Source organism: Plectrocnemia conspersa, unplaced genomic scaffold (assembly GCF_051122295.1).
Source record: "Plectrocnemia conspersa isolate PC_06_02 unplaced genomic scaffold, ASM5112229v1 ptg000009l, whole genome shotgun sequence".
Lineage (NCBI taxonomy): Eukaryota > Metazoa > Arthropoda > Insecta > Trichoptera > Polycentropodidae > Plectrocnemia > Plectrocnemia conspersa.
Window position 1 is genome coordinate 27,080,017 of NW_028277173.1, and position 22,154 is coordinate 27,102,170.

The following is a 22,154-nucleotide window of genomic DNA, read 5'->3' on the forward strand; positions in this document are numbered from 1 at the left end:
ATTTACCCAATACGATTTTTCTACAGAGCAATCTGCTGAATTAAGAAAACATTAAGAAAAATGTCAAGCACCATATCATAAAATTCTAGTAGAAATGCAGACAGACAACAACAAAAAATATTATCCTGTTATTAATGAAAGTAGTGGGGAAATTAAGGTATTAAGGTCTGATGGTCTCGATCGAAATTAAAATATTAGATGACACTGACAGAAATTAAATGTATGTTTTTAATATAATTAATAGGTTTTTATTAATATCTCTAAATAAAATATACTGCAGAAAAAGTTTGATAATTTATATTTACTTAATATTATTTATTCAATGCAAGCTTACGCATTTTAAAAAATATCAAAAAACTGTTGCGTTTGAATCCCCTGGCACTCTCAAAATCAGTGACATTCTTCGCGCGCGTGTCGCAAAAAAAAAAACATAAGGCACGTGTTCTTATTCAAAAACTAAATACAAGATCATTTAATAAATAAAAATGGAAAAAAAGTTCGATTTTCTGATTCAGTAAAATTCACAAAATATAGTTGAAAGAACCTAACAAGTCCCAATCTCTACGCTATAGAGAGGTCGACTGTATGCGGTCTCGTTTTCTGTGGAAACCATGGTCGAGCACATCGTAAATTTCGTCATAGAGAACGGTAAGAGTTGCGTTCAATTTGTCGCACTCATAAACTCACGCCCAATTACATTTTATTATATTAACTCTGTATTTTATAATTGATGGAATTTAAATTTCCGGAATAATTAAGGAATCAAATACAATTAATTATATTTAAAAAAATAAATCTTAAATAATTTTTCGACAAATGAATCAAATTTTAGAAATATAGATTTTTCATAGAATAAATGGATGTACCAATAAGTTTTTTTATTACTCAAAAGATGTACTGATTTATTTATATATTTAATACGTCATATATTAAAGTATTTTTTAGCACATAAACATCCCGAACTTTGCGTACATTATTTTTTTATGTAGGACGAAAGTATCCTCTGCGTTTTGTATAGCCAGGTCACATATTTCTTTACCATACAAAAGGACGTAATATGTTCGGCTGACACATTTATTAATCCGTTTCGGTCACATATTAAATGCATATATTACATTTTATGCTATTCTACATATTCATGTGCATTCGGAAAAGAGATATAGAGATATTGCCACTAGCAGCAGCGAGCCGAAATATCGTTATTAATTCACGACCAAATTGCCTACGTGACTCATGCGTAGATTTATAGATCTACATATATAATCCTTAATATCAACAATTTCTATTGCCTTTTATTATTTAATATTATATTGGGAAGCACAATAAGATTTTAAATTATATGGTAAGCCAGTTAAGTAATGGGTTTTATAAAAATAATTTTATTACTACTTACAGAGTCACTAGAATGCCAGTAGAGCTGAAAGTCATAGCTCCGATGGCCCATCCAGATCCTGGTCTCAGGAACACTTCTGGGATATTTATACATGTCACTCTGGCTGAGTTTGGTAATTTTCCGAGAGGACACAGGAGGCACTGTGTCTCGTCCAAGGGATGACTAATCTGTAACAATGAAATTAAATATTATTAAACACTTTACTTTTCAGAAAAAAACTTCACCAAAATAAATAAAAATCTAAACGAATTTTATTTAAAAAAATAATAAAACTTTTATTATTCATACACATGTATTTGGATTTAATTATTAAAATACACATTTGATTTTTGTGAAGAAAAATAATTAATTTTCAAAGGAAAGCGTTATTGAAACATTAATTAGGCGGTTGAAAAATAATAGTGCCGATTCTAACCGTGCGTCATAATTACAACTTAGTCTTAAAATCTTACTTAGTAGCTAATTTTTTTAATACCTTATACAAAGTGTTAAACATACTATAAATAACATTAAAAGTAAGTTCTTAGGCATTGCAGATATATTTACAAAATCAATAAATATTAAAGATATTTACAATTTTTAAATTTAAGAAAAGAAAAGAGTAAAAATATTTTTAAATTTATTTTGGATTTTTATATACTGTATGTATTATGAATACTACTTAATTATTAAACTTTCGCCATTGATAGATTTTTTAAGCATAATCACTCAGTTCGTTGCTTTATAAATAAGGGTTCAAATCTCGCGTTAAATCAACCGTTTAACACCCTCGAAAATTAATTTGACACGAAAGGCTTTGATCAAGTCAAAGCAGTAGTAGCATTGCTAATCAATTTAAAATTCGCATCTATATATAATAAAACGGATCGAATAGTATTTATTCGCAGACGCTGTTGGCAGTTTGTTTAATATTAAATTCAGAGCAAACTTAAATTTTGTTAACAATGAAAAAGAAATATATTCTAAAAAGTTTAAAATATAAATTTATGTTTGCTATTTCACTTTAAGCTGAGTAAATAACCCAGAGGCAAAGACGTTTATGTATTAATAATAGTGAAATTTTATGTGTGTAAATATTTAATACTTTAATGCAGTGCAAGGTGAAAATACAAATTTTAAATTTACTTTTAAAACATGATTTAAATAGAAAAAATGTAAAAATAAATTTGAACGTGATAATATTTTTATTGCCTCTTTAACCCTTTCCACGCTATGCGCACCGTACGAGTCGAGTCATCAGCGTGTGACATATCATATGATGAGCTCGTAAAACTGCATGTTCTTAAACGAAACTAAATAATCATTTTTTTAAATTACGTAAATAGACCCAAGGGTAAAATTTATATAGCGTAGTTAAATTATATTAAAAAAATATAAGAAATTGTTTTTTTATAAATAAAATAAATATTATAATTAAAATATGACAACAAAAAATTGTTTTTTTGTGAAAGGTGTATTTTGTCAATGAACTTCCTCGGAACTACAAAACAAATTAAATACTGTATAGATATGTGCCAGCCCCTTGAAGTAAATTAGTCGGTATTTGTTATAAGATTTGAATGCAAAATGCAGTTTGCGTTTAGAACTTTGAGTAATGAGCTAATTTAAACACATTTGGTTGTTTGTTAGTAATTTTACGTATTTTTCCATAATTATTTTTGTTGCTTTTATGTAGCAAATTATGAAAAAATCAGTGTATTTATCGTTTAATTGTTTTAATTGATTTTACTACTTTTTTTGTATTAGTGTGCTTAAATAATTTATTTTAACATATTTTTACTAATATAATTGGTTAATTTATTTGTATAAATTTTTCGGCTTTAATGGATTTTCTTGTAATAATTCAGAGAATAAAATTATTAAATACAAAATTATTATACTATATTTTTTGTTATGTTCATTTATGTACTATTTAATTATTAAAAAAAATATTAAATAAATATAATGTTTTTTTTATGAATTATTTCTTCAGATATATGTATATGTAAATATATAAGCATCTGAGGTACCTCAAAACAGTGAAATAAAGACCGCCGTACATGTACGGCGATACCACTCAAATCTTTAAAGCCATTGTCATGATTTAATAAATTTTTAAATAAGATTTTTGTTATAAAAATAAAAAGGTAGTCGATTCACAAAATTTAACATGTAACATAGATTGTAATAATACGGATAATAAACATATATAATTAAAATATTATTTATAAGATGTTATATATGTTTGTGCCAGCTTTACGCATTTTGCTGGTGCGTATGGCTACGTGCGCGTATGTGAGTCCATTTTCACGTGTGTGTGTATAGCGATATTGCATACACCATATAATTTAAGCATATCATATTATTTATAATTATAGATCTATTCAAATTATATAGATCTTTATCATTTATTTGAACATGTATATTTTATTTATAATAAGCTTAAAAAATATTTTCAAAGTCGATAAAATATATCTAGTGAAAAAAGTTATTCGCTAATTAATACAAAATCTTGCAACCGCTTTTCAATGTGCAAATTTTAAAATTTATTTTATCGTGTGTTTTTAACTAATAAAAGCAACTACTAGTTGAATTTAATTTACTGTGATTAGTTTAAGTAAAATGCATTAATAAATTACCTAACTATACCTAAAAGTAGAATTGATATAACGTAGCTTAAAATATTTAAAATAATGCAAATTTGTATACTTTTTTGTAATTTATAACTAAAATGTTTTATATAAATATCAGGCGCGTATGTTGAGATACATTCCCTTTCGCTTACTTGCGTGTTAAATGTCGAGAGTGAGTGAGAAGAAGTGGGTGTGCGGAACGCATGTAACGCACGCCCTTATCTCTTTAGGCTGAAATATCACAACTGAAATATCAAACAGTAATTTCCCATCGCGATAAATCCCGAGATTTAAATTATATTTATAATTACAAACCTCTAAAAAAATTTAATAAATAAATAAATAAAAATCCTATCGTTATCGAAATATGACTAGATTTAATATCTTTTATTTACTATTTATCACTATCTACAAAACCGATATATTATTTAGAAAGGACCTTATTTTAGGTTTTCAATGCAATATTGTTATTTAAATTTTGAATCGTATTGGAATTATTATTAATGCGCGCATTAAAAATAAAAAAAAAACATACAAACAAATTTGCTTTCAGTTGTTTGAGCTTCGTCGCTTGCAATTTGTATATTTTATTTATCTGTATTCAATATTTTATATGAGAGATAAAATTAAACTTCAATACATTTACTATGGTGAATGTTGAGGTTAAGCGCAAATTAACCAATGCTTTGAAATGTTCGACAGATGTTTAACTATATTCGGAGAATTTTGAGCTATAAATATAATTTAGTAACTTTATATACGATACTTATATTCTGTGTATTATTTTATGATATAGAATATCATTCTACGTACAACCAAATTAAAATAAGTATTTATTATTTGGAAACAGTGGCGTAGCTATGGTGGGGCGGAGGTGGCGGGCCGCCCCGGGCGGCACTTGCTTGGGGGCGGCATATTCGCGATGGAATCATCTACTGTGGTTCTTAACCATGAATATACTAAAATTTATGTTAATCTACGAATAGTAAGGGCTTAACAATAATCAATTTATTATTTTTAAGAATGCTGATTTTATGACTGAAAAAAAATGTATGGGGGGGGGGGGCAATTTTAAGAATTGCCCCGGGCGGCACATACCCTAGCTACGCCACTATTTGGAATATGATTTATGTGAGTATTAAATGTTTAAAATTGTATCGTTTGTAGTATATATATATTGTTGTTTGCATCATATTTTTATTGCATATCTTATGCATACAAAATATCATTTTCTGAGAAAGTGACATTGTTTTTCTTGTATTAAACCACAGATTTATTTCCATGTAAATACGGTTTATCCACTACAATGAGCACGCACAATAAATAGCAATATCTTTCGCCACGACATTAAAACCACATGCTTTAACTTCAGTTTAAAATTGAAGCAACATAAACACACGTTCCGCTGCGAAGCGAAATGATAACAATTTCGAGCTATCAGAACTGCACATAAAATCGGCTCATGTTAATACCCTTACGTGTGTTTATGTTGCATAATAATATATTCAAATATACCCCTCGTACATAATACGTTATGCAAAATGTTAACAAAGTCGCGAATCGCACGTAACGCGAATATCAATAACGCACTACGTGACAAGTCGTGGCTTACGTTTTTGACAACTGTCACCGGGGCGAATTGATGACAGAGGAGGAGATCATACGTCACATGCCAGGGACGTGCCAACCTGTTGTGACCGCATAAATTACAGGGATAAGACCCTAGGGGGTCTGGAATCTGGCGGGCGAATTTACGACGCCCGATGGAGCCTCATTCGATGAGTGGTAGGAATTTTTTTGCATTTAAAATGTAGCACGTCTTACTGTTTATGATTAGAGATAAACCATAAACAAAGCTTTAAATTTCTTTCACGTAAATGCAATTGACAATAATTGTACATAATTTTATGGTTACTTAAAAGAATGAATAATAGAAGTAAAGTCAAATTAGTTTGATTGAAGTATCTCACCTGATATTGGGTACAATTGAAGCAATGCCAGCAGCAACTCTCTCCTTCCACATACTGCTTGGCTTGTCCCAAATCACATGGCAGACTGCAGACGGATTCGGGCGGCTTCGGTTGACTGAACTTGAACTGGATCTCTGAAAGGACAATCGAACTTTAGAAGGACTATTCATAACGTATACGTTTCGGTTGCTTTCGTCGCTTCCGCAAGTAATCGCTGGGAAAAACCTTTTGTAAACTGTTCCGGATAATAAAAGGAGGCATACCTCCTTAGAACATAAAGACAAGTGAGAGACATGTCGATTTATTAGAAAAGTCCATAAATTACTTCGACTTTTTTCTTCAACATCTTATAAATGCAAAGTCATATAAATTTACTAAAAATAAAGCATATGCATAATGGTGTAGAATTATTTTGGATTAACACAATAAAATAAAATAGATTTTGCATATTTTAGTATCGATTCTACTACTCAAAAAGTATACTGTGAAATAATATCATAGTATAAACTCGATCATAAATAAATATATGAATTGAATAAAAATGATATATTTGCTCTGATTAATGTCACTCTAATTATTATGGCTTCCATGATCACTACTGTAAATCTTCGATTGTTATTCTCGGAGACGGGTCCTGTGTTTCCCGGGTTCATTTCGGGAGAATTACAACCTGTCATGTCATATCACGTCCACGTCGATGAATTATAGCAAATCGTGTTGCTGATTGTGTTTCCAAGACATCGTGAAATCACGGCGGGTCATCGATCAAGCACATAATGTGTCCGAATGCTAGTTTGATTTACAACCGACAATTCTCTCCGGATATGTTGTTGTTGTTGGTACTGGGGGGGTTGTAATTAAAGTTTCGCTCTGATGGATATTGCTTGCAAGATGTGCTACATCTTCCTACTGTCATGTGTTTGTCATTTAAATTTTATGATATGATGTATTATATAAAAAAAAATTAAACCCTATTAGTATTAATAAGTAAATCGTGGATTTAGAACCAAAAATAACAATATTTATATATTTTAAGTAATAACATAGACAATTGACTTTTAGTTTTTGTGGTGAAAAGATTCAAGGAAATTATAATGCCAAATCGTTCACAAAAAAATAATTTATCGTATATTCAATCAAGATAAATTTTACAATTAGTTCTAATCTATCATAGGTTCAAAGATTTTTTTTTAAATAGGCAAAATGGAAGAAATATATCGGGTTTAAGGTAGAAGAAACTACCCTTATTAAAGCTCGAGTGATACTATAAATGTTCTTTCAAGATGAAACCATATTTATTACCAGAGGATATTTAAAAATATTAATTAAGTAAATACGAGGACAACCTATGTATGTGGCTAAGCGTATACCTGCTATAACACCATCAAAAACACGTTTTTAACCTAAGAAATGCGTTTAATATGCATTAAATGGACCATTCGACACATTAACTGGCCTGTTTTAGATTAAGAAAGGCTGTTACTCTCTGATGAAGTCGTTAATATATGCTGAAGATGTCTAAAGGTAACTGTACGAAACTGAGTTTTTTCTTATATTTCAGAATAAAAGGTATCTTTGTTATCGATTGAGCAATGAAGGAAGAGGATTAAAAAACTGTGTTAATTGTTTTAGTCCTTCAATTAAAATCCATATGGGCTTAAACTTGGACTGCAAATTTAAAAATGTTTCATTGCAAAAATAGTCTATAAATAATGTTATTTTTTTATCAATTTAAATTAATTAACATGTTTAAGATCTAATCAAAATATTTCAGAATATAAGAACAAACTTAAAATGTCATGGAATATTTAATAGAAAAATAATTACACAAATCAACGAACAAGCAAAATATGCCATATTCAAAAGAATATGCCACAAATAATTAGACCACCATTGAATCTGTCTAAGTGGCTGGCCCCACACGGGTGGATCTGCCCGTCGGATTTGTCCGAAATGGATGTCCGACGGACAAATCCGCCAGTGTGTGGGGTTAAAACTCTCGGACAGATCCGTCTGTTGTCTGTCCGTTGTCCGTGCTCAAAACGAACGGATCGGACACGAAAAAGCAGATCTGAGCAGAGATCGCGCCCTCGTAAACGACCGTTTACAGTGTTTTTTGTTAAAATTTGTCCCTTACATAATTTTATGATTCGGGCCTTTATAAATTTGCGCCAAAGTTGCCGCCAACGTCTAAATTTTTTTAAAAGTTTTAATACTTTATGACCCATTTCTATTAAATCACTATACAATAGAAAAAATAATAGAAATTCAAGATGCATTTAGAGACTCTAGATGCGTAAATATTACATATATTAATACTCAATAAAAAATATAATTTTAATTATACTAAAATTAAAGTTATTATCATTATTGAAAATGTATGAAGAGATCAAGGTATATATATATATATATTATTATTATTATTAAATGACATTTAAATTAAGAATTTACTTTAAACACTATATAAATTTAACTTTTCTTCTACAATATCTACCGAGCTCGTACATTTTGCGTCTGTGGCCAAGCCCGGACAAGTCCGTCAGATGTCCGACGGGCAGATCCGTACGTGTGTGCTTAGCTTAAGATGTGTGCAAGAAAAAAACAATATTCTACATAATGATAGTGGTTATATACAATTTTTAAATAATATACTTTCTCATATTAATTAATTCATTTCAGTGTATAATATATACATATATATTATAGCAATTTTTACTCTTTTATTTATTTGTTATAATTAAATAAACATTTAAATAGTCTTTGAATATAAATTACATCTTTAATTAAGTACGAAATATAATGATTTAAATTTTTTTATACCCTACTGTATATATATATTATACTGGCATATAAAACATAATGTTAAAATGCTTATTTGTAATTATTTTTGCTTAAAATCAGAGGTGGAAATATAAATATATAAACGACCAAGATGTTAATATGAAATTTCCTTCCTTTTATCAAGACTCGTGTTTTTATATAAGTCGTAAGAAGATACTTTATTCTCGTGCTTACAAAAGGATTATATTTACATACGTATGTTTATCTGATTTATTTACGAATGAGATATGAAAAAAATGTGCGTTTTCCAATATATTGGGCAGTATAAATAAAATACTAGGTTTTCTATAAATATAAGATGAATTACAACACAGTTTTCATTTTATTTTTTGCACACACTGACAATTTATTTTATTTTATGAACTAATGATTTTTAATCTTGCAATACAAATTTAATTATTTATAATTTATTTTATAGTGCAGTTTATTTAAAAGTCTTTAAGATATTAGTAAATGTATTGTAATTTATCTCTCACATGGTAAATATTGTTATTATGATTTAAGAAAACTAAAACACGAACAATATTTGGAATTTAAATAAGATATAATTTTGTATGCCACAAGAATACAAATTAGACTCATAAATATAAAGTAAAGTACTTATATAAAATGTATTTAGATTAAATTGAGTGCATATATTTAATTGTAACATGACAGGTGTACAACTAATGCGTTAAAGAGCTGCAACTGGGGCAACACAATCATGAACTATTCTTAAATCAAAATCTATAAATCAGTGACATATATTTTTATTAGGGATAATTTGTTACTACAGCTTATAATAAATATATGTATAAGATCCAATAATATACAATTTAGGATGATTTATCGTAATTATAATAATGTAATAAACACTAACATGTATATTTAATGCATGATATAATTTAGAAAAATCAACTAGGGTTACGATATTTATCTGTGAGATATAGAAAATATAAAAAAAGTGAGTCTAGGTCGATCAAGTGAAATTATAATTATTTAATAAAAATTTTATATATAATATGATATATATAATAAATAAAAATATGATATCAAATCTCATATATAATAGATATAGTCTATATGAGATTTTAATCTAGGTTTATTAATTACTGATGTATATGTAGCACAATATATTACTGGTTTATTTTGTGTTTTATTTAAATTGTATTTTAACTCAAATAATATATAACTTTATTATAAATTTACTTTAAATTTATCAAACGCATGTATAATATATAAAATTTAAAATGTTATGATTCTAAATCAAATAAATATTTATTTTCTATTTTTTTAAAAGTATTAACCGATGATACAATGATGCAAAATAAATAAACTTACAATTTTTATGCATTTTTATTATAAATAAATCAATTTTATGCTAAAATTAAAGATTTTGAGCTAAAATTGTAAAAAAAGCCAAACGTTTTGCTAGAAAGAATTAGTTTTAAAAAGCACGTCTTGAGCGTTACTAAATATAGCAATCTTTAACTTACAGATTGTAAGATATATGTAAGTTAAAGATTGTAAGATATATGTAAGTGTAAGATATACAATATATAAGTTAAAGATCAAATCACGAAATTTGATATTTAATTTTCGATTAAAGAGAGCACGAGTTTAGAAATGGTCGATTGGATAGTGGTTAATTTCCTCGTACACCGACCCCAGTAAGCGGATATCTGATCGGTCTGGACCTGCGACAGCAGATGAAGGCAACAACATCGCAGTTCTTAAATTTATATTAATATTTATAAAGCTTCGTGTATGCAATATTTAAAAAAATATTAAATGTGTTTTATTCAAGATATTTATTTTTGACATAATTGTATTTGCTTTGATTTTGTTGATTTATAAAACTATTTTTTTAGAACGTCTTGTTGAGAATTTCAAAGTCAATGTTGTTCAATAATATATTTAATATATAGTAAGGTAAACAACGAAATTTTCAATTTACATATTTTGTCTTTAAAAAGTTTTTCATGGGACGCGTTTTTAAAAAAGTCGTCACAAAAAAACAATTACTTGCTCCGAAAAATAATCATACCAGTTGAAGCATATTTATTTTACTATTTTTTTTATGTAATACCAGAAATGTAATTAAGTTCTTAAATTTTTAATTTATTAATAACTAATTTATTTAAATTAAAATTAATTAATTTTAAAGACATTTGTATGTGATTGAGAAATATTGAAAAGCATAGATGTGTTATTATATAAATAGATTAATGTAATTATAACTTAATGACAAATTAGTTACATTACAAAAACAGCTTCAAAATATGACAGAATTTTACGTGAGTTAAATTTTTTTTAATTATAAGATTTATGTAGCGATGTCAATAGCAAAAAATTAAGCATTTAAGCTAACATCTCATACGTTCAAGTTATGATGTAACAATATAACTAGGAATTTAGCATCAACTTGAATCTTTGAATATTTATTTATTCAGATACAGTATTAGATTGAATTGCTATTGAAAGAATAAATTGTGTTTTAAAAATATAATTATATATAAAAAATAGCAGCAATATTATGTATCTAATATACTTGAAAATGTCTAATTTTATCACTTCCTTTTAGGTTTCAATATTATTCCTTCTAAGGTAGAATACGATGTTTGTCTTGCAACTTGTCAATTGTAGAATTTAAGTTGGAATACCAACGTTTCTCAAACTATTTGTTGTGATAACTCGATCGATTTGACTGAAATTCTACGTTCGCGAGCTAAAGCCAACGAACTCGAAGCAATCGCGAAATTGCAAACTCAATTTCTTGCTAGGGGAAAATTTATATTTTCCGCGAAACTCTCTCTCTCTCTCTTTTCCTTGGCGTCAGTTTGCTTTAAAAGTATGTAAAAATAGAACCGCGGCTCTAGTTATACGTGGTTTTAATTAAGGCAAAGAGAAACTAACCGAATAATTACAATGACCTTGAAACTAATAAACTAACCTGAAACTAATTAATTAACGGTCGTTAAACAGCGCGTTTAATTCTTGCACGTGCTGACTTTGACATCTATAACAGCTAATTTTGAGGCGTCAACTTTGAAATGGTTATACAGGAGGGTTATTTTTTACTGATAATATTTAACGGCTAGTAGATAATGTATTTTTTGATCAGCCTAGGCAAATAGTGAAAATTAGGTCATACTACTAACTACTGTCATTCGATACGAATGTTTATTATCTTGGTTAATTTATGGTTTTTATACAAATTAACGATAGCCAAAGTGTTTGTTTTGAAAATAAAATAGTCATAAAACTATGCGTTTAAAAAAAAAACATATATTATTTGGACGTGGCAAATGTATATATGTATATAAACGTTAATCCTAATGATTTTAGTCGTAAGTTGATTTACTTTCTCGAAGGTCTACTAAAAATTTCATGCGCACGTCAGTGTGAATTTCTACTTCTTGAGCTTAACTAACTTTTCGAGATTTCATAAAGCGCCTTTGCTTGAACAAAACTTTTTTCTAACGTGGAATTAGATACGATACGGTTGATAAAGTAGATTATTTGTATCTATCGTTATATATCGCTAAATTTTGCTACGAAGTCAAGGAAGTTTCATATTGCTAGTGTAAAAAATCTATGTTCGTAGTAATCCGCTGACATCTTATTTAATAAAGCAAGAACACTCCAGTATTTTAAATATAAAATTGATAACACTGTTTTATCGCACAGATATTATAAATACATTTAATTTACTTAAATAAATTTATAGTCGGTTATTTCAAAACAAACATTTTTAAGTTCAACCCTAGAATTATTATTTGTGTCTATTTAGCAAAAATATATACAGTGGATATAAAATAAAATAAAGAACAGTTTGGACAAAGGGCCTAAGTATCAAATGGATAATATATAAATTACAACCATTAGCACGTTCGTTAAATGCCCATAAAAACTACCCTTTTGTGCATAAACGATGCAATAGACAATGCATCTTTCCACATAAAAACCACTATTGTGATTTACAATTTCTTATTTTTGTGTTTCACCGGTGTTATCTCGAATCAAGAATAAAAAAAGTCTCACATTGTCACACAATAGACGATTGAGTGAGGACATCACATACGATTTAATGATTCGAAATGACAAAAATAGAGACGAACAAGTGCATCAAGAGCAGACAACCAGAAACACGAAAGATCTTAGTGGTTCATACTGAAGATATCATTTCTTTACCAACTACAACATATTTATTTAGTTTTGGTACATGGTACAAAAGTTGACAAATTTTAGGTGGCTATTTTGCACATTAATGTTAGCTACGAGAAGGTAGTTTTAATATTTTTTCTATATATATTATTTTAATTATATATTTTTTGTGTATTGAAATAATACAATGTATTGTATTCGACCATCGTGACGCATTGGAGTAACCTGTTAGGTTGCGATGGTCTTAATTTAATTTAGATAAATAAATAAATTTTAGCTGCATAGTCACACACATAGAGTAAAAAAATAAATTGAGGCGGCAACGCGTATTAAAAAATCGCGCAAAGAAAAATTTAGTAAGCTAGTCTCTCTGTCAGTCACATTGTGTGCGCGTCTGCGCGGTTGGCGCGGTCATCGCGCATTCGACAGACTATATAAAATATGGCTACCTGTTCTGTATATTCGTGTAAAAATAATGCAAAACAATTTACAATTGTTTGTGTTATTTTAAGAAGAAGTTAACGCGTGAAAAACACGTCATTTTATACTGCCAACTAGGGCTGCGCATTCCATACTTCGCATTTATATTTAATATCAAATTAAATATAAACAATGAAAATAATATTTCATTAGTAAATATTTTTGTTTGATATTAAGGTCAGTTTTATTATGCATAATCTTAAGATTTCCTTTAGAAGAAAAGTTGCGGTAAATATGGCTTGAAAATATTTAACGTCCTAACCTAACCTAACCTTAAAATATTTAATTTCGAATAGCAATGCTTACAATTCTCTTAGAAAAAGTATTTTTTTACGAAAATTATATTATGTTAAGTTAATTTTAAAAAACGTAAAAAAAATAAACATGATGCATTAAGGCGGAAACTTTAGTGTAAAAATAAAAAAAATAGGGTTTTTAGTAAATATAGTTAAATCAATGACAGAGAAAAGATTTTTAAGTAAAAAAATCGGCTTGTCACTATTATACAATTTTGATTCTGATTCAAAAGAGTTGTAAACTTTTCTAAAAAGAAAGAATAATTTAAAAGTAGCCAAGTATTCAGACCGAGTTTTATCATTTGTATTAACTTTAAGTTTTGATTCTCCTAAAGCTTTATTTGACAGACAGCGGTAACAAGTTCCCTGATTTTTATAATTTATAAAACTATTATTATTAGAACATAAAAGAGAACTTACGCAAATTTCACAAACTTTTTACTACATAGCTACAATTTCACGTAAATTCGCTGTTAAAAAATCTGGTAATAAATATATAAATCATCAAAATTTTCATCAGTATAATTGATTTAAGTAATTCTATGCCTATCTGATGTTATAATAATATGGTTGGGTGGAGACATAATTAGTCTAGAAAAATAATAAATATATTGTAAAATTAAAAAAATATTTTCTTTTCCATATTAAGCGAATATTGCCACTTTAACTGTTTGAAGAGCAAATAAAATCGCAGACACCCTGTCTGTGTGATAAATTCCACTATTCACTATGATGACGCGGCTAGAATAAACGGCGGCGTAACGACAATATTATATAAAGCCGAGGCACTTCTACAGTAGCTTTGTGGCAAGTTTAGGGTATAAGTAACAGTATTATGCGAGAGAGCGGTCCTGATTAATTAATACCCAGTAGATGTACTCACCGCTCATGTTGAGCTTGAGCTCTCCTTCGAGGTACTCGCCCACTTTGACCCATCTGTACTTTCCGAGGGCTACTTGCTTGAAATGGATGATGTTGTATCTGGCTGGTCCGTCGCCGTTCAAGTCGAACTTGAAGTGGTCGCCGCTGAGACCTGTGAGAAGAAGGGAAATATTTGTAGAAGATGTATTCATGAACATTAAATATGAAATATTTTTTTAATAATGATGATGTCCAACGTAAATTATTCTATATTTATTACATCCTGTATTTCATGAGCTTGTCATCACGCGTCACGTCTGATCAAGTCTCATATAGTCACAGACGCAATATCAAAATTACCTTAATGCTCCTTCAAATAAGTTCAATCGTAAAACAAAGTTGTTTAACGGCTGAGGTCGCGAACGTTGGAAACGTCGGTTAACTTGTTGAACAGCTCTAAATATTCAATGAGTACCTACCAAACTGAAGTTGATTGAATAATTAGACGTGTCTATGTAATCTAGGTAAAAGGGAAGTATTTCGATTATTTATTGAACTGAGCTTTTGTTTTTAACCTGCCTCTATTCAAGCCACTAAAAGCTTTAGCGCGTCTTTCATGAACTAATGTATAACTTAATATACATGTTTTCAATTTATGTAATCAATAACTATGTTTTCATTTCACCCGTTCCACCTTCAATAATTTCCTGTCTTACACAAAAACTGTGACAGTCTCTTAACGGTGTATATACCAATTTAAAAAAAAGACAATGTAAAAGCTCAGATTTTCAGTTCCTTAATGATGAACTGAAAGCTCAGATGTTAAATGTAGCTTTGATAAGTAAAAATGAGACCGATTTAATTTTTAAAGAGTGTATTTTTGATCTGAATGTCATCATTTTATAATATTTTCACCACAATATTTATTAAGCTATTAAGCTAAAAAAAATAATCAAAACATACTTATAAAATATAAAATATAATAATACAAAATAACCCTTAAGCTTTTAAATTTATTAACAACGATATTTCGTTGTTTGCCATTATATAAAATAAATGCTGTTGACGTCATTATGCTCTGAAAAGTAAATTAATTTGTTATCCCGTTAGAATGACAATGGCATTAACCAGTTTTTGAGTAAATTTAATTAAAATAATACATAGGAAGAACTAATGAATATGTGAAAAACTAGAACTTCAAAAAACATCCAAAGGGTTTTAATGCACAAAGGTGTTTCTTTATTCCATTACAGAAACGCCCCGGATTATCCTTGGAACATTAATAAATAAATTCACACCTTTTTACAATATTCCCCTGGCCGTACTCGTTTTAAATTCCTATCTATCTTTAAATTGTGTCTATTTTTAGCATTAAATATATGTACAATTTTATTTATTAATAAAAACTTATTAAAATACTCTAGTGACATATTATTTCCTAACTAATATATAAATACTAAAACATTCATCTTCAATATATCTTGCATTGCAATCTTTTAGTCATAATTATACTACTAGTAAATCAATTTTTATTTAAAACTACTCTCATTGGCCCATTTTGTAATTTTTGCAATATCGTCTTATCTTATTTATTAGGCATACATATAATATATAATTATTGTATTTATTTATTACATATACTAACATAATATGTTAGTATACAGATTTTATTTATTAAATATAAGTCATTCACTACAATATACAAAAGATTTAAAAGAAGCTCTCCGATGCTTTAAATGTTTATTGCCTCAGATGCCGTAAGATTTTATATGTTCTAAAATTTAATAGCCAATTTCACGGGTTTGCAATAAAATAGGAAATTAAAAATATAGAAAAGTTTGTCAAGGACGTGCAAAAGTTTTATGGCATATTTTCATATAGGACATGAAGATCATAAAACACAGTTTATGAGACGTTGTCTATATTTATTATGATTTATACATATTGTAAAATAAGTTCAAAGGAAAATAATAAAATAAAAAGAATATACATTTTTTATTATTAAAAAAAATATATTGGTATATTTATATAAATTTACAAAAACATAGTATTAGTTATGTATGTATATTTATACTAATATATAATAATTTTGCATTAAATAATGCAATGCAGTAAAATGCGTTTCTTAAAATACAACCAAGCATCTTAAAAAATATGTTTAAAATATAAATAAAAAACTCTTTAACCAGTTCATATTCATTTAGATAAAAAAAAACAAATTAACTGTTAACACTTTAAGCTGTATCGCCGTACATGTACGGCGGTGGATCTTTCACTGTTTTATAGTACCTCAGATAGTTATATATTTATATACATATATAACTAAAAAAAATATATATTAAAAATATAGTTTTTTTGCATTAAAATAAATATAATAACTTTGTATATAAAACAACAATTATTAATATTATTTATACATAAATATAAGCACAAATTTAAAATTTTAGAAGTTTTCTTAACTATAATGAATATTTTATATTTAATATGGAATATGGATTTACTCTTAGATTTTAATAAGTATTATTATTTTATTTAAATAAATATTTAATGTGCAATACTTAATGCGATCTAAAATAAAGCTTTTAAAGGAATGAGAAAGTGCTGTGTTTATTTTGTATTTCATTTCTAATACCTTTCAAGCCGACTGATGATTTGAACCACTTCATTTCTCTTTATAGTCCATATCAAACAATAATCATAGTTTATATGCGAATTATAGCTCCTTTGTACTATGCTCTTATGGTCACAAAGCACAGTTAAGATATTTAATCGGTCATGCGGAAGCACGCAGCTTCCTGTTCGGGCAAAAAGGACACTGTCGTCTTATCTCACGCCGCAGGAAGAGTTCTAGTCAAAGGACCTTCCTGCGGAATTTGACTGAATTACCATCTTACTATGTACTTTCTTTAATTATTGCAGTCGTTCCGGCAACTGTAATGGGTGCTGTAACTTTGCTCCGCCCAACTTCGACGTGTGTAGCAAATTATAGCGTGCGAATTCGCGCTTTCGCGATTAAATTTGCATCGAGACCCGTCTTCGGTTGGCAAGTTACGAAATTAAACTGTATATAGCGTTAACTTTTTAAGCAGCTGTCGTTATTAAAGACGAATAATAAAACATGATTTTTCTTAATTAAAATAAAATCTTACTTTAAACATAATATCTTTTAAAAACCAAACAATAACAATATGCATTGTTTTCTGGACGAATATGTATGCTTATTCCAAATCCTTTGTTTTGACATTTAAAAGCAATGACAATGGTTTCGCTTATAAAGTGTCACCCAGGACACATTTATGCTTTATTAGCGGGAGTGCATACCATATGCAAGGGGTGTGCCATTTTTTTTGTAATGAGCCGGATGAGAGTCATATAATGAGACTCAAAGCATACAAGAATTATTTGTGGATGGCATATTTTTACTCTCTCAAATTTTTGTGATTTTTGTTAGAAAGTTCTGTTTTCCCTATTTTTTTAATTTTTTTATTACATTATAAGACTCTTGAAACATACATCAACATGGTAAATGAAATTGAGCGTTAGTAGCAGTACAAGTCCCAATTTATGGATTTTTATCAATGGTCTAAGAAAAATCCAAGAAAGCTATGATGTTGATTATGAGAGAACTATAGCAGGTTTTGAACATCAGTACAAACATAGTCGTTACGAATAGAAAAAATATCATATAATATTTACGTAGTATTGTATAATATATAATTATAATATAAGTTAATAATTTTAAATTAAAATTATTTTTCATTTAATATATTTTTCGCTTTAATGTATAAATATTTTAATAATATTTAAAATAAAGCAATACGTTTTTTATTTCTGTCGCCCACATGACCATCGCCCAATTGACCAAAATCGCCCATTTGTCGCGTACCGATCTAATTTATCTACATATACCGTAACGATATACCTTTTTAATTCTGAAATTTTATACAGAATTTTAGGTAGAAAAACTTTATTAATTGATGTTCTAATAACCCTTTGAACTGTATCGCCGTACATGTACGGTGGTCAATCTTTCACTGTTTTCATATATAACTTAAGAAATAATATATAAAATATATTATATGTATTTAATATCTTAAGAAATTTGATTTAATGAAAATAATAGCAAATAAATTAAATAGTACGAAATAAATAAATATATCAAAAAGTATTTTTAATAATTTTATAAAAAATACTGAGAGCCTCTGGATTGATATAAAAAAATTAAGAAAATCAGAATAATATATATAAAAAAGAAAAGCAATTAACAAAAATGGTAAAAAAGTATTGAAAAAAATATTTAAATCATACTAATACAAAAAAGTAGTAAAACAGATCAAAGGATTCAAACATTGAGAATCACTGATTTTAACAAATAAATAACAACATAATTAATTATGAAAAAATATGTAAAATTAACCCACTCCCTGGTGTATACTAACAAATTAACAAATGTATATAAATTAATTCACTACTTAAAGGGTTAACTGCGGATTTCTTTTAATTGGACTGATTTAATGTTTACCTAGCCAAACAGTTTTGCTCCTGAAATTTATTTCTGTTCAAGGAGTGTAACATAAATGATTTTTTTAAATTAAATTAATAATTATAATTTTAATATTTCATAAAAAAATTCACGTGCCCAAAAAAAACAACAACTTGCAATGCAATGAGACTCTTTTTACAAAAAATTGAAGCAAAATCAAATTTATTTTTATTTGATATTATGTACAATAACAACCATCTCTCATTAACGTCTAGAAGCAAACTTGATAGTATCCCAATATTATTTAAAAAAAATAAAATGCATAACGCAAGACTCAACCAGGACTTTTCCGCATTCGACACCGCCGCCCGATATTGACACCTGACTCGCATATGCATGTTAGCATAAATATATCGAACCCTTGAACATCTTATTACATATTATAATTATATTGCATCTTAAAAATTGATTGAAAAAGTCATAAAATTATGATAAAATGACATTGACTAGATAATTATTTATCTCTCTGAATGAAATATTTTTTATTATTTTAATAATATCAAAGCTTTCAAGCACATTATGCGATATCACGCGGTATGCAATAGTTCGCAATCGCAATTTAACGCAATAGTTCACATCGTTGCATCGGCGTTGAACTGTATGTTTATTCTCAAAAGTATATTTAACCCAGATTGTGGAATGGTATCGCATAAACAGGGTGTACAACTCAATTTCAGCACAATGATTATTTATCTATTGAAATTAACACACCGCTTCGATATCAACAAGACTCGGGCTGAATTTATTAGTATAATAAATTATGTATTAAACCGACGATTAGTCGATTTAATGTAGGATGTATTTTAATATGAACAGCTTCCACAAATCATTTAAATTAGCGTAGTTCTACTTATAAATACATCTAATGAACACATAGTACATGGATATGTATGCCACTTCCAAGCGCATATTTTGGTTATTGAAAAAAAGTTTAAAATGGAAAGTTCAATTAAAGGTATGTTTCATGGCACATTTTAATAAATAAGATTATCCACAAATACCCAATTACTATTATTTTGTATTCACAACAAAGCATAATTGAGTCGACATCCGAATGTTTCCTTTGGCGCCTCTCGCACAAATTTTATCAATGGAAAAAAGGATTTTCCCAGACTTCCGAAGAGTCAATAAGATCAGGGTCGTCTTAATAGATAATACTCGAGCCGGGGGCGGTTTAATCCAGGGTCGCTGGCCCAGTTACAAAAGTCCGGAAACGAGCATAAGCGCCTTAGTTGTATTTTCAAAACAGCGATACGATTACAAAGCACAGAGCCGGATTTAAAAAAAAAACCAAAAGGATATGTACTTGAAAATTTACAGAGACGTACCGAAAGAGATGACCAGCGAATATGATTGATGAAAAAAATCTAGACCTGTCAATTAGGACAGTCTGTCGGGATAACGTAACTAGATATTGCTACGGATCTGCTTGACCTTTTCCAGAGGAGAAAATACCACTTGTCATTTTGTCACAAGTGATTCAAAACGACAGTTGAGATGTATGTGCGCAATAATTGTGTGTAGATTTAATAGAATTTTGACACGAAACATGTAACACAAGGCGATTGCTAGTTGTGAATCAAAATCAGATTATTATTTCTTCAGAGTAGTAATAGAGGTCGATTCAGTAATGAAATTAAACTTAAGGCTAATTTTATTTATGTATAAAACAATCAACCATAATATCCTAATCTATATATTAAATTGTGTATTCCTGAGAAAACTCACATGAAACCTTTCATATTTATTGTATCAATAACACAATAATTATTTTTAACTGATAATTAAAAAATGTAAAAAATGGTACATTTTACAGAATATTCTTTGAATAAAAATGCATACACATATTAATATATTCATTATATTTAATACAAATTAGAACAGGTCAGTATATAAAAGATATGAAGAGTATATTCCTTGTCATTTAAAATGTTATAGTAATTAGCCTCAATAAAAAAATCAACATCCAAATATTGAATAACTCCTTAATAAGTATTTAAAAGTTTTTAATAAATTAAATTTTGAAACAATGATTAAAAAGCAGTTTTAACTTATCAGTTTAATTGCAAATCAAATTCTCACAAATAAATTAAAATTGTGACATAAATAGTAAAATTAAATACTTTTATTTACTTTTGCTTACAACAAATTGACATTTTAAAGCCTATAATAAAAATAGAGGGTATGATTAAAAATCGAAAGATAAATTGATATACAAATTCTATAAAAAAACCGTACTTCAATGCTAAAGTTTATTTAGTAAAATAGCATAAGCCGTAAAAAATATATAATATTGAAATAGCGTAGTACGTAAGGTCTGACATATGTAACCCAGAAGTCGCCGGTTCAAGCCACAGCAGCAGACTCTAATTTTTATTTTAAAAATACGCTATTATTAAACCTGTTATTTTTTAGCTAGAGCCTATTTAAATGGTGACATCAAATTATCTTAAATTGAACTACACATAATAATATGTAGATATCACCGATTTCTAGACTAAGTCTGATGGTTAATTCTTAATAAATATGTAATATGTATTTAATATGTTTGGTTGACTTATACATATTGTAACAGTGCTTACACAAGTCAGGTTAAAACGAAAGATAAAAATAATAATGTAATATTAAGTCGTAGTAATACTGCTTAAATATATTATTTATTTGCTAATTCATTATTATAAATACAATTTTGCCATATCCAGATTTATATTTTAAATACAAACTAATTTTAACCTGATATTAAATTATATTTCACGATAACAAAATAACATTTTGGGTAATTTAAGATAAAAATTTAAACTTCAATGGAGTATTTGCTTATTTTGCTTTAATTTTATATATATTTTCAAGACTTTGTTAGTATAATTATTTTATTAGTTATATTTTTTTTATTCTTACACAAACTTCTCCCTGGTCTATAAAACTAATATTTAAAAAATATTTGGATGTTGAAATCATAATTAACAACAATCACGGTAAATAATTAAATAAAATACAGATTATAACACTTCA

At 27.9% G+C, this 22,154-nt stretch overlaps 1 protein-coding gene across 6 annotated transcripts in view; it reads right to left on the reverse strand.

Moving 5' to 3' along the window:
• The window catches only part of LOC148232495 (metabotropic glutamate receptor 2-like), a 671,990-nt gene that overhangs the window by 62,599 nt on the left and 587,237 nt on the right, over positions 1–22,154 (reverse strand). For all 6 annotated transcript variants that reach the window (XM_088191656.1, XM_088191652.1, XM_088191653.1 and 3 more), the window contains 3 exons: positions 14,622–14,771; positions 5,976–6,109; positions 1,394–1,560 (listed from right to left, as the gene is read on the reverse strand). In XM_088191656.1, coding sequence (XP_088047782.1) covers positions 1,394–1,560; positions 5,976–6,109; positions 14,622–14,771 — 451 coding nt within the window. The remainder of the gene's footprint in view (positions 1–1,393; positions 1,561–5,975; positions 6,110–14,621; positions 14,772–22,154) is intronic.